The sequence below is a fragment of the Dermacentor andersoni genome, chromosome 1 (assembly GCF_023375885.2).
Source record: "Dermacentor andersoni chromosome 1, qqDerAnde1_hic_scaffold, whole genome shotgun sequence".
Lineage (NCBI taxonomy): Eukaryota > Metazoa > Arthropoda > Arachnida > Ixodida > Ixodidae > Dermacentor > Dermacentor andersoni.
Genome location: NC_092814.1, coordinates 326,401,491 through 326,415,645, shown reverse-complemented (window position 1 = coordinate 326,415,645; position 14,155 = coordinate 326,401,491). Strand labels below are relative to the sequence as shown.

Genomic DNA, 14,155 nt, shown 5'->3' with positions numbered 1-14,155 from the left:
TACAGGACTGGTGGTGAGCGAACTGTAGCATGTGATCTACGGGAGTCGAAGACAGCGCGAATTCGCACTGTATTACATAAATTACAACTTCAAACTTCTAGTCTCCAGCAAGGAAAGAAGCCATCGTTTCACATTTCGCTCAGTTTACTGCTTTTTTAGAAGGAGAGGACATTGATGCTTTTGAAGGATGGTTTGTTCTGAACCATACGTCGAACTTTTTTTGCGCATCTAAGTTGGCGCATCTACGCAAGACTACGTTGCGCGTAGTCTTGCGCTGGTTAAGGGCGGACAAAGAAGTCAAAAGCATAAGTCGGCAAAGTAAATGGCACTTAGACTTGGTCACAATTTTTTTTCTTTGGGCTCATTCGAACTCATAATCACCAAAATTGTTCTCAGCCGGGCTCACTCGGACTCAGGCTGACTAAAATTCCGATCAGCCGGGCTCACTCGCACTCAAAATCACCAAAATTCCCCTCAGCCGGACACACTTGGACTCAGACTCATCAAAATTCCGCTCAGCCGGGCTCACTAGGACTCAGACTCACCGAAATTCTGCTCAGCCGGGCTCACTCGGACTCAAACTCAGCAAAATTCCCCTCAGCCGGGCTCAGTCGGACTCAAACTCAATAAAATTCCCCTCAGCCGGACACACTCGGACTCAAACTCAGCAAAATTACTCTCAGCATGGCTCACTCAACTCAATCTCACCACAAAACAGCTCAGGCGGGCTCACTGGGACTCAGACTCACCGAAATTCCGCTCAGCCGCGCTCACTCAGACCTAAACTCACCGAAATTCCGCTCAGCCAGGCTCACTGGGACTCAAACTCACCGAAATTCTGCTCACTCGGACTCAGACTCGCTAAAATTCTGCTCAGCAGGGCTCACTCGGACTCAAACTCGCCCACAATTCCGCTCAGCCGGGCTCACTCGTCCTCAGAATCAGAAAAATTCTGCTCAGCTGGGCTCACTAGAACTCAGAATCACCAAAATTCAGCTCAGCCGGGCTCACTCGGACTCAAACACACCAAAATGCCGCTCAGACGGGCTCACTCAGACTCAAACTCACGAAAGTTCCTCTAAGCCGGGCTCACTCAAACTCAGACTCGTGGGTCGGTCTGCGTTTGAGTGAGTCGACTCATGAGCTAGTTTGCCGACCTATGGTCAAAAGCACGCACATTGTGCCGACGAATAATTGCTATAACTCGAAGAGCGTTGTACTCTGCTTGCCTAAGCACCAGCCTTGCGTTGAACCATGACATGTAACAAAAGCAGATGGCGCGTGCCGTTTAGAGCTGCGATTACCGCTCACTGTGAAAGTAACGGCATTCATTAACGACCGCAGTGTTATGATTACGATCATTTATCCAGCTGAACTCGTTGATATCCCTTCTCAAGAACATATTCTTTTTCCCTCTCCATGTTTATTTAATTAATTGATGGAGTTTTAGTAACAAGGTGACCTAAAGGCCGAATTGGGAGCGTAACCAGAATTGTTGATTCCGCGGAGCCCCTGAAACACCTTTTCGTCCGCGGAACACAATAGGCATGGCCGACGTTAGGAGTGGAAGCACCTCTGCCGAAGTGGCCGTAGCTGCCAGCACATACCTATTGTCTATCCCCATTCTCGCGCGCGAAACGCGACTCATATCAATCTGCTAGTATACAGGGGGCGCCGGCTGAAGTATAGTTACTCGAACAGTCATGGCAAGTTATTGAACACTCATTGTCGTCTTACGTGCTTGAGCTGTTTTATCCCGAACCGGTAAGCGTTATTTTTTTTTTTTTTTGGTTCTGGTTCGGTTTGCTTTGATGCACGCTTCAATATTGTTGGTTCGGGTTCAATTCCGCCTAAAATTGCGGTTCGGTCACGGTTTTCGGTTCGGCGTCGGTTCCACACCTTGACTGTAACAAGCGTCGTAATTTTTACCAACCAAAATTTAGAGTGTTATTGCAGAAGGCTTAACCTGAAGTCTTTCGGGTCCCCCGTGCTGGCCATTGTTGATGCTGCTGTCTGGCCGAATAGCTCCCATGCAGAAAATAAATGCATCACGTGTCCGATGGCGGGATCGAACCTCGGCCTCCCAGCACAACAGCCCGATGCTTTAACCATAAGACCATAACCGCACGCATATATGCCTCGCCCCAACGCTAAATACCTCTTTGAGACAATTGGCCCGTGCGCCTCATCGAGCAGCATGTGCGCGCGAAAGTTTCGATTAAACGTACATTGTTGTACGTGCTCGCCGCATGAACTTTGTGGCGTTTGATGGCTTAGATGACGTGGTCAGTGGCGGTGCCGCTTCGCATTTCTCCACGACGCAGGAAAATCTGGAAACCACAAGACAGTAAAGTAGGGAGACCACAAACAACGGAGGCGCACAAAAAGAAAGTTCCTAATAATGGTTAATAAAATTTGATGCTGGGAATACATTAGGCAAAATCAGAAAGAGAGCTTGGTGGCGCAACCCACCGCCCCTTTTCAAAGGGCACGCTCATAGCATCCATCCATCCATCGATCAATACTCCGCCTCCTTGACGTTTGCGGGACGCGTTCTTCAGCGAAGTCCGCTGCGCGCCTCTTATCAAGGTGCTTTGTTTTGTTTTACCGGCATACGTAAACGTCGCTTACATCGATTCCTACACCTGAATTAATTTTGTCTTTCCCTTGCCTCCAGAAGTCGGCCCAATGCGTGATCACGAGCTTGACAGAGGTGGCCCAGCGTGCTTGTTTCCCGGCAGCTTTTAATCGATGCTCTCTTTTTCGCGTGCTTTGCCAACCACTCTGTGCACATTGTCTCCTTATATGCCTTTGCAACTTCGCTCGCTTCTTGTAACGTATCCAATGATCACCTTCGTTGCAACGTGCAAGTGTAGCAGGTGCACGCTGCTATCCCATCTGCTGCCTTTCCGAGAGGCTGCACGCTCATAGCGGCAGTGCGAGGCGCTAAAGCCTAGCGTCGCGCGAGTACGTACTGGGCCGACTTTTTATGCCTTCAGTTTTATCAACCCACGCTCGCTCCAAATATTTTCTTCCTCCGCGGATCCCGATAATTGTATGTGTTACGCGCGTGCGCCGCTGTGCAGCCTGAAGCTGGACCCAGACACCGGCAAAGTGACTCTGGTGTCGTCGGAGGGTCTTGACCGCGAGTCGGTGCCCGAGTACGCTCTCACTGTCGAGGCGCAGGACGGTGGAGGACGCAGAGCTTCGACACAGCTCCTTGTGCGCCTGGGAGACGCCAACGACAACGCGCCTTCTTTCAGGCAGCCACGCTACGACGCCGTGCTCACAGCAGACCTGGCGGACTTTGCGGAGCCTCTCATCGTCCAGGTAAAATCAAAACTATACATGTAGAAGGTGCAATTCCCTTGAATAAGCATTGATTTAGTGAAAGTGGTCGCTGGTGAATAGCAACAACACTCACGTGGGTGCATGGCGCTCTTCGGTCATACTTGGCCCTTGCGCCATTAAACACCACATATCATCATCATCACTCACGTGGGTGAGTTATTCTTTTTTCGCCAAGGACGGACCGAGGCACCGCAGCCATTTCAAAAATTATTGACATGTACTTTAGAAACAAAAACTAAAACATAGTATAGAGCTGCCGCCGAGTTGAAACGTTAGTGCGTGTGCTCCAGATCTGTGCAGTGCCTTAGGAGAGACGTATTCCATTCTAGATCAGCCATTATATCAGACATCTGGACAGTTAATAATGCACTGGAACTTCAGCAATTGATATCCTTCACAGAGACAACAATTTCAGCTGTCCAACAGTCGGCTTGCACCGTCTCTGTAGCTACTTAGCCATGAAGTTCATTACATTCCGTCTCACTAAAATGCTGCGGCTTTGCTGAAAACCTGGTCATGACTAACCAAGTTGGACATGCCTTACAGAAGTTCGTGACTGGTTTGTGCTTTCCGTATCCTACTGTAATTCACCGTTACTAGCCAGTTTACACGGGACCGGTCTATCATGAAACAATATTATACCCAACAGCTTCCATCACATTGGGCGGTATAATATTTAGACGAGCTACCTGATGGCCACCTGCAGCTGCTAATCAATAAATATTCTAAACCATTAACAGTTGAACAACCATGGCATAATGTACGTAAATGCATTTTGCCTGGAAAGAAATGATCGCATTCAACGCGGACGCTGATCCCGCTTATTTCCCTTGGCCCAATAGTCAGGCTACCTACACAGGTGCCTTTGTACGCATTATTCCATGCGCTTCTAACTACGGATGAGTTAGCTTTAGAAGGATATCGCTCCCATACGTTTGTGCATGGCGTGTATCGCCGAGTATCCGCGCGGCAGAAGGTGAAGCGCGGAGAGTGAGAGCTGATTCGTGTGAGCACACGCACTTAGCAGTCAGTATAATCTTTACAGGTTAACTAGTGTGAAATTGTGATTTACATATCCGTAAGAACAAGACTTTTGTAGGAAAATCAGTTGCAGCTAAAAATGTTATTACTCTGTGACCTGCTGGCACAGCTAAAAACTTTCTTCACCACCTGCACCATGTCTTAATGCTTCTGGAATGGCCTAGCTTCCTGACCTATGGCTCTTTTACTTACATGGTACCTAGCTGTCTAGTAATACGAACGTCCAGTACTTGCACCGAGACTGCTCATAGCATTGCGGCAGTCATCATCGGAGCTTCCAACATGGCTGCGTGTAAAGTGCTCACGACGATGCCGTGCGCAAAAGAATTGTAGCGGTTGAATGGACATAAAGTCAGTTCATATGAAGCACATGTTACGCTATCGCGTGTGCATTCGGATGCATTGCGCAAATTTTTTTTTCTGCATGTGGCACTTGATCGATTACTATTGGGACATCGCCGAGTTCGCGCGGCAGACTCCGCGGATCCAACTAAACGATTCTAGTGCTAGTGAATATAACTCCTCGGAGTGTTTTATCAAATCTTTACCGCCTCCGCTTGGTGCCACTAAGCGTTTGCGGTGGATTAGCTAGCGCGCACAGCTGACACCTTGCTGGGGTGGTATCGGTAACGGTAAGGTGGTAACGATATGCTAAACCGTTCATGTGTCTTCATGCACAACCTTATCGCACGTATTCCAAGGCCTGAAAACAAGTCGCAGACGCTTGTCAAAAGTGTTGCAGAAGCAAGTGAAATTGGGCAATGTAAGGAAACAATGTGAGTGTCTGGTTTCCAAAAGATATACGGGGTGATAATTTGTAAGTTTCCTGAAACTTTTAAAAATCTCCTGTCGCAGATAACATTGTTCTAGTCCTTGAGCTGGATTATTCAGAGAGGCGGACATTACTTGCCCGAGAAATCGAAACACCATATTAAACTCATTTTTTAAAGATCACCATCTTAAAGGGACGCTAAAGTGAACAATGATTTCTTCTGCATCTGTAAATTACCGTTCTACAACACCAAAAACACCATTCTTACAATGATAAGACGTTTGGTAAGCCAGAAAAAGCGCAAGAACGAAATACGGGTGCCGACGCCTACTTAAGTTCCCGCACCTGGGGGCTGTGACGTCTTGGATTTTTGATGGCATCTTCTAGGGCCTACTAATTATATATAGCGGTGCAGATTGACTACATTGTGTTCTAAAGGAACCAAATATTAAACATGGCAAGTTTCGGGAACCTTTATTCAGCCAACGCGGCCCAAATGCCACAACATACTTTGGAATCCCTGACGTCACACTGACGTACCGACGCTGGGGTCTCGGCGCGAAATTCAAATACTGATACTTGGACCTTCATTTTCTCATCTAATAATGAAACTACTTTTTTAAATGACTGCCTGCAGGGTTCTCAAACAATGCTTCATTAGTCTAAACTGATTTATTGTTTCGCTTTAGTGTCCCTTTAATTAATTACTTTACGACGCATATCAGTTTACTAATTGTAGCCGGTGAAATTGCAAGCCATATCCATTTGGAATGACCTTACAGAATGACAGCAGTTTGTGAAGATATGCACCATCAAACTTGCCGTGAAGATGAACTGTTCTTTCACTTACTTTAACAACAAAACGCTATTTTATGCACTGAAGCACAAAAGTGACTGGAATGCCCATGTATTTTGTCCCACACTTTGGGAAATATCTCGAAAGTGTTCTCATCCTGGAGATTCATTTCAAGTGGATACATCTTGCAAATTCACCGGCTAAAATTCGTAGCTTGCAATATGTGCCGTGAAGTATTCAATAAGGATATTAATTTGTGAATTATCTGAACATGTCTTCATGTGTTTCGATTTCTCTTGCTAATAATTTCCACCTCTTTGAATAAACCAGATAAAGGACGAGAATTATGCTATCTGCCACAGGCGATGTTGAAAGGTCCGGAAAACTTAAGGATGATCACTCCGTATATGTTAAGGTGCGCATGCGCGATTATTAGATGGCGTAACAAACTTTGGTCCATCGAGTCTGTATGTTTCTTGATGGCCGACACCTTTTCAAACGAAGCTCGTCCGGCCGCGGATTCGAACCACCGACCTCCGAGACCACCACGCTAACCGCTTCAGCCACTGTCAGTTCATCACACGTGACTTTAAAGTCATATCATAAGAAGCCAACAAACACTGACACCAAGGACAACATAGGGGAAATTACTAGGACACATAAATACCCAAGAAAGTGGATGGGGAAACAGCGCCGCGGCAGCTCAATTGGTAGAGCATCGCACGCGAAATGCGAAGGTTGTGGGTTCGGTTCTCACCTGCGGCAAGTTGTTTTTTCATCCACTTTAATTTCCAATAATTTATCGTTGCATCATTTCATTTATTAAGCACAAGTAATTTCCCCTCTGTTGTCCTTGGTGTCAGTGTTTGTTGGCTTCTTATGATATGACTAATAAAAATCGGACCCCTCGATTAACCCCCTTTCTTCTCGTTTACGACTTTAAAGTGCGGTTTTATATGGATGAAAAAGTAGACGCGGCGCAAGGCGCGAGCCAATCACAGGTGTACCCTCCCTCCGGAGAAGGGAAAGAGGTGCGATCGCGTGTTCGCTCGCCTCACGCCCGCCGTTTCCAGCCAGTTCAAGCCTGGTAGTCAGATGGGGAGGCCGCCTTTGGTTCGTTCTGCTGAAGAGTGGGCTGCGTTGAAGGAACGGCAGCGGGAGCGGGCCGCGCATCGCGCGTTCGGTCGAAGAACAGGCGGCGTTTGATGAACGCCGCCGGAAACTTGCTCGAGAAAGGGCTCGTCGTCGACGTGCCGACCTCGCCGTGAGGAAGCGCGAAGCCGAGGCGTTACGACAACGAAGAGCCGCGGATCCCGAGCTTCGCTTGCACTCCTCTTCGCAGTAGTGGAAGGGTGGTCAGCTTTTTTTTTTTTGTATGTGTGCTATGAACTTTTGTAAATTGTTTTCTGTCAGTGCAGTGTCAATTTGATTCTGTGTAGGTGGTGCACGATAGACGAGCTCCAAGTCGGCGCTACCTGGGTAGCGCCAACTTTCAACTGCTTTTCATTAACGTGTACCTTGCGCAGCATTGCATAGGGTTTCCAGATTATACTCAGTGCATCCGCACATCATGCGCCAAATCTGTTGGAGGCTAAGCTGCATCACTTCTTGATCACGGTTGTGACAAATCTCACAACAGCAAGTTTGTCCGCTGCGCAGGGCATGTCATTTATCGCGTGCCTTGGTCATGTGGTCAGCGTGTTGTTGGTCACACAGGTAGATACGCGAATGATCGGATTATAGAGCGCAACAAAAATGTTAACAAGCAGTGTCTGATGTTCTAGTTGTCTCTTGATAACAGGAAATAAACGGCACTACAATATGGAAGTATATGGGAAAAAATACAAATGCACACACAGGCACGGCGTTGTGTGTGCACTCTTTTCGTGTACTGTGGCGCTATTTCCTTTCGATGATGTTGTTAAGAAAAGCGGTAGCTTCCCAGATCTTCATTGTGGACTGTGCTGTTGTCACCCAAATTTTTATGATGCTATTATTATCTGGAAAAGCCATAAGCAGCTGATCAGAGAGCTTACTAGAGCGGAAATGATAAAAACGCTTGGCGACCTTTGTGCGTCAGTCTTATCTTACTATCAGAAAAATAGCCCTAATACCTGGGAGCAATGATCTGTGGATGCACTGAGAATGCGTCGGTAACCATATTAATGTTGTAAATTGCAATGTTCACTTCAATAAAAGAGCAGTTGAAAGTTGTCACTACGTATTTCTTTGACTCGTCCATTGTCTCCCCTCGGCAAAGCATATTCTCGCAAGAAGCCACACAAATTTACCTCAGATGATTTATTAGGCGTAACGCCGCAAGCCGCATGCCCATGGGCGGGGAAGCCGTAACGTTTTTGTTCATAAGCGTGCCTTACGCAGAACGAATGCATGGCTCGTACCTTAAGCCGCCGTAAATAGTGCTGAAATAAAGCTGCAACTGTACCTGCATCAGCGCTATACGCATCTCAAAGGCTTTAGGGGCGCTTCAGAAGCTTTCATCGCCAAAGACGCTTTACGTTTGCCGTCCATAGGCAGAATACCAAATGTAACATGCCTACATGAGCACAACGTTTGCGTACATCGTAAAATATACCTACAAGGTGCCGAGTGACCGCTGTTTTAACGCGATAGCGTTAAGCCTGCGTCGCAGAAAATCCAGCGCCGGTGTCGGACGTCGCTTCGGCGAAAAGATTTTCGAACCACCCATACCCAAGCCTTCCATTAGACGCAAGGAATTCACTGAACTGATTGAATTTCTCAAGCTAAAATACGTGTAAAAATCGTAAACTATGTCTTACACACAACCTACAGACATGATAGCTCTCTGACTGTAATTTGACTATACGAGAAAACATAATTCTGTTATGCGAAAACTCAAAGAAACCCCTTTTCCAGCGTTTCTACTATTCACAAACCAGCCGCAGCGTCCGTCATTTTCGCGCACCGGCGCGCGGCTGTCTCGAGGGCCACGGTTTGGCGCGCCCGGTTCCTTGCAATACCGTCGCATTCCGACCCACGCAAGAGGCTGCGTTTCTACCAGAAAGCCCGCCTTCATGCATAGGGTTCGCGGCCAGCGTTTCCCGGTAAACATTACGGTTACATGCGCTCCAGTTGCCGGGAAGCGTGAGAAACAGCCAGGGATCTTTGAATGCTATCGCGTTCCACTCTTAAAGGCGAAGCTTAAGCGTCCTCCAGATTTTTTATTACATGTTTGGGAAACACAAAATCATCGACAAAACTGCTTTCCTCATACTTCAACAAGACTACGAAAAATGCCTGCAAAAAAATATCAGTGAAAGGGTAAACCTGCGTGTCTTGTCCTTCTTTCGCCATACCAATAACTGCTGTGCTCTTTTATAACCAGCAGCATTAAACCAGCCAGCTAACTCAAATGCTCGAGGACGCGCGCTTAATGCCCATAGATGGTCTTCCCTCACGGCACTGAGTCACGCAAGGGACTTGTTCTAGCATCTGGACATCCTTTCATGGTTATGCGGTAAAGCCATGGCTAGTACTCCTTTGTTTATTTGTTGTTTACTTATGTTAATGAGGCGCTGCTGTGTACTTCCTGTTCAATCACGCACGGGTGAGTGAGATTATAGCAGACAGAAAAAATAAGCTTCAGCGATCGTTAGCCTTACTATAATAAGCTTTTGTGGCAGTATTAAGCCGACACACGGTGTATACGTATATCAGCGAATCTTCCGATATTGCAGAGGACGTCTCATATTGGTGCTGTTTTTGTGGTGGGACCTTGCAAAACTGGCTGCAATCTGTCAGGGTGCTCCTTCACTCAGCTGCATGTCGGAAATTACCGTTTTAAAAAAAAGAGACTGGTTTTGAGGTTATTGGCACACTGTGACACATATATGCAGTCGCCTTCTGTTCTATCCATGACCTGAAGAAACAAGAACTGTAAGTTCAATGAGTTTATACGATTTATTGTTTGCCTTAATAGTATTCGTATTCAAACATTGAGATAGGCTAACTTGAGAAATAGTTGAGGCTTTCTACATCCCGCACTAACAATTACTCTACGTCTGTTAGCCGCGTATCAATACCCGTACTAACGAGTAAATCTTTTTTTTAAGTCGTGTCAAGTGTCAACTTGATACTGTTGCAGCTCACACTTGATACTGTCACACATTGATGCCCCCACAGGTCATGTGTGTGTTATGGCTTGCAGGTTTTGGTTTTTCGTCTTTTTCTTTCGTTTTCTTCTGGGGTCTCAGTGATGTAATAGGCAATGTTTTAGTGTTTTGAGGGCACTGTAGCAGAAACAGCAAAATTTTGCTTGATGGTTGGTCATGTTTTCTGTGGAACCTTTCTTTTTTTTCGCACATAAATGGGGTTGTGGGCGCGAAATAAGCTGCCTGAAAACGCATGCACAAAGCGCACAGAGCGTGTGCAATGGACGGCGGGGTACACGCACGAACGTACACATGTATGTTTCGCGACAGAGAGACATCACACGAAAGCCGGCACGGGTGCTTAGGTCTATAGCGTGCTGCAGATACACCAGAACCTAGACTCACGCACATAGTTCCGAGCCGCGACTTCCTCTTTAGGGTGCATTTGAATTTTGAAAGATATCAGCCGTTGCCCATTCACATTGCAAAGGCTTTCCATGAAAGTTAAAAAATCACCGTAATTTCTACTCTTGTTTATAGGCTTCCGTGCTCCGAGATCATCTGCGGTCACACGTACATTGAGCTATTTGATCTTGCAATGAATATAACTATAATGTTAAAGTTGATTGATTGATTGATTTTCCTTGGAGGAATATTGTTGCTATGTGTTGCATCGCAACTCACCTTTTTGTTGTTCTTTATTTAGTTTGTTTCAATCAATATCATTATTATTAGACATTATTACAATTACAAAGGAAATGTAATGCAGAAGGAGGCCCCAAGTAAAAACTGTCAGGGAGACCTCCTGTTATAACATGTATAAAATATAGAATATATGATTAGAAACGAAGGTAAGAACAGCGTGAAAATACAATCAACATATTAGAAGTAATTAATACCCGCCGTGGTTGCTCAGTGGCTATGGTGTTAGGCTGCTGAGCACGAGGTCGCGGGATCGAATCCCGGCCATGGCGGCCGCATTTCGATGGGGGCGAAATGCGAAAACACCCGTGTACTTAGATTTAGGCGCACGTTAAAGAACCCCAGGTGGTCGAAATTTCCGGAGTCCTCCACTACGGCGTGCCTCATAATCAGAAAGTGGTTTTGGCACGTAAAACCCCATAATTTAATTTTAATTGTTTAGAAGTAATTAATGAAACATCTGGTAGTTGAAGATTGCACAGAAATGAGCAAGAATAATTCTATATTGAAATACACATGAAAGTACGAACATAACAGTTATTGAATAGGAGTATAATGATTATGTAAGAACAATGCAACAAAACTAATTTACAAATGGCTAATGATCTATGAACATAAAATGAGAAAAGCAATAAAACATGGCTACACAGTAACGAATGTATACACACACGCATAGATAATACACACACACTCACACACACACACACACACACGCATATATATATATATATATATATATATATATATATATATATATATATATATATATATATATATATATATATATATATATATATATATATATATATATATATATATACGTACAATATAAACATGTATACACTTGCATATTAATCAGGTAAGGTATGTTGATAGTAAGAACTGTTTTAGAAGCCGCCTGAAACAGTGTAGTGAAGAGCATGATTTAATATTTGATGGCAATGGAATTCTAAAATGACGTTGCAGAAAAGAAGACTCTCATCTCACCGTAGGTAGTGTTGACTTCAGGAAGCAAGAGATTATTATTTTCAGAAAAACGCGTGGTGCTTGTATTGAAAAGTTGCGTTGGGGGAAGTCACTCAGTTGGAATGTCACTGTTTCTACTTCTATACAATATAATACCTAGTTTGAGTTGAAATGTGCAGGTTAAGGGTATAATTTCAAGAGTGAAAAATGGGCGCTGCTGATGTGGTGTATGAACTGTGGCTAATTATTCGAACCGCACTGTTCTGAAGTTGAATGAGGGATGCTTATTATTAATTATTATTTATTATTATTATTTATTATTATTTGTTTATTATTATTACACGTTTATGAAAACATTTATTAAAATAACCATAAAAACTCTCCGCCCCAGGAAGCGGACCAATCATGGCGGGGGAGGGACGAAGTGGGAGGTCAGTTCACATATTATCGACCATTTTTCAATCCTGTAGAAATCGAAGTAATGACTGGACTATGAGGCGCCGCGGCTTTCGGGATATGGACGCCTGGAGCCCTTCCCACTGGTCACCTTTTTTTTTTTTAAATAAACCCCCTTCAGATCCATTTGGTAGATGGCCTGTAAAGGGTACTTTACCGCAGACATATTCAGTATGCGAAAAAGCTATTGTTCTGCGTAACCTCGGACCATTTGAGGATTCCTCGGCCTATAAATTCATCTTATGACGTCCCTGCAATACAAGTGGATATCGCTTATCACAGCAGCAACAGTACTTTAAAGGCCAAATCTGTTTCCTAATAAAAGACCAGGCACGTCTTCACGCGTTGGCAAAACGTTTATCACATTATGTCGTGACAATAGCGCATATTGGGTGATGCTTACGCTATACAAGTAATTTATTTCCTTATCAGTGTCTTCCTTGTCTTTGGAGCCTTACTTTCGTGAAATAGATTAGGTACTTCATTTTCCAGCCTCCATAGTGCATAGTTTTTATTCACATTAGTCGTGGTTATTGCGCGAGAAAAATAAAAGTGAGGCCTGTGCTGAGAGGTCTGTGAGCGCTGTGTTCTCGTCACTTCGTTGGCGTTGAAGCGAGATACAGCACGAAGGTTAATTCGTTCGCTGCTGCAGGCGCTTCCTCGAAAGCGGTCATCTTACGGGAGGCACGGACGGACGGACGGTTTTCTCGTTGATAAAGTGTATAAATGTAAAAAAAAAGCTCTTCGTAATAGGAAACGGCGAGAAACCATAGGCACGAAGCCACAAGTACGCGAGCCGCTGTGCAGTCTTGTTAACGCTGCTTCCTGTTTTCTCCACAGCACGCTATGTATACGATTGTTCTATTTTTCTCTTTTTGTCGTCGTTGTTTTTGTTCGTTTTATTGATGATGATTATGATTACCACGATGACGATTGAACTTAGGCAGGTACTAATGTGCGATTCTTAGTATTGGTGATATTAGATCATCGGCTGACTCCCCATTATCTGTTTCGGGTAAAAAAACTAAAATAACAATGCGAAAGTCCATGATGAATCTGTACTGCCAAGTGAAATCCCGAGACGCACTAAGTCACTGACACGTGGCTCGCTTTCACGCAGGCGACAGACGCCGACGCGCCGGGCCCCAACAGCAACGTGACGTACGAGATTGTGAGCGGCAACTACGAGCAGAAGTTCCGCATCGACCCCGTGTCGGGCGCTGTGAGGCTTTCGGCGCCCCTGTCCGCGGCTCGCATGGGGCTGCCCCTGGTGCTCACAGTGCGCGCTCACGACCAGGGCATCCCCGTTCGTTCGGCCTCGGTGCCAGTGCGCGTGCACACGCAGGTGAGCGAAGCGCCTCTTTACCCTCTCTGGCACACGCCGGCAATAGCTGACGCTGGCATGCAGATTCCGGTCCAGTATATGAAAACGGACGCCTTATTTATATCAGATCCCCAACTACTGCTGCCCAAACAAGAGAAAACCTAGTCTATCTTTCTTTCCTTCTTTCTTTCCCTTCTTTCTTCTTTCTTCCTCTCTTTCTTTCCTTCTTTCTTCCTCTCTTTCTTCTTTCTTTCTTGGGGAAGCATACTACGGTATTTATCGGTAGGCCGCGACTGGCAGCTCTGCCTGGAATTCGCTAGGGCAGGTCAGCGCCGTCCGCAGTAAAGACTGCGCTTCAGTAACACTCCTCGGCGACTCTTGCGACGAGCAACTGTTTGGGAAGCACGCGCTCAATCTAGTGTCATTGAGCGAACCATGAGGCTGCCTGGTCACGAAAGTTTTAGGTCAAAAAATTTCACAGGCGTGTTATCAAAGTGCAGGCGCTATTCCAATCGAGCGCTGGCGCTTCCCTCCACGTTATGTAGTCTAGATGGAGTGTCGATTAGAGAAACGTTTAGGAACGCGGTTTTAGGCTCACCATGGAATGCACGAGT

The 14,155-nt window shown here is 45.6% G+C and overlaps 1 protein-coding gene across 2 annotated transcripts in view; it reads left to right on the top strand.

The window, feature by feature from the left end:
* Positions 1–14,155, top strand: part of Cad86C (Cadherin 86C) — a 60,544-nt gene that overhangs the window by 31,641 nt on the left and 14,748 nt on the right. For both annotated transcript variants that reach the window (XM_072285570.1, XM_050166656.3), the window contains 2 exons: positions 3,087–3,330; positions 13,338–13,562. In XM_072285570.1, coding sequence (XP_072141671.1) covers positions 3,087–3,330; positions 13,338–13,562 — 469 coding nt within the window. The remainder of the gene's footprint in view (positions 1–3,086; positions 3,331–13,337; positions 13,563–14,155) is intronic.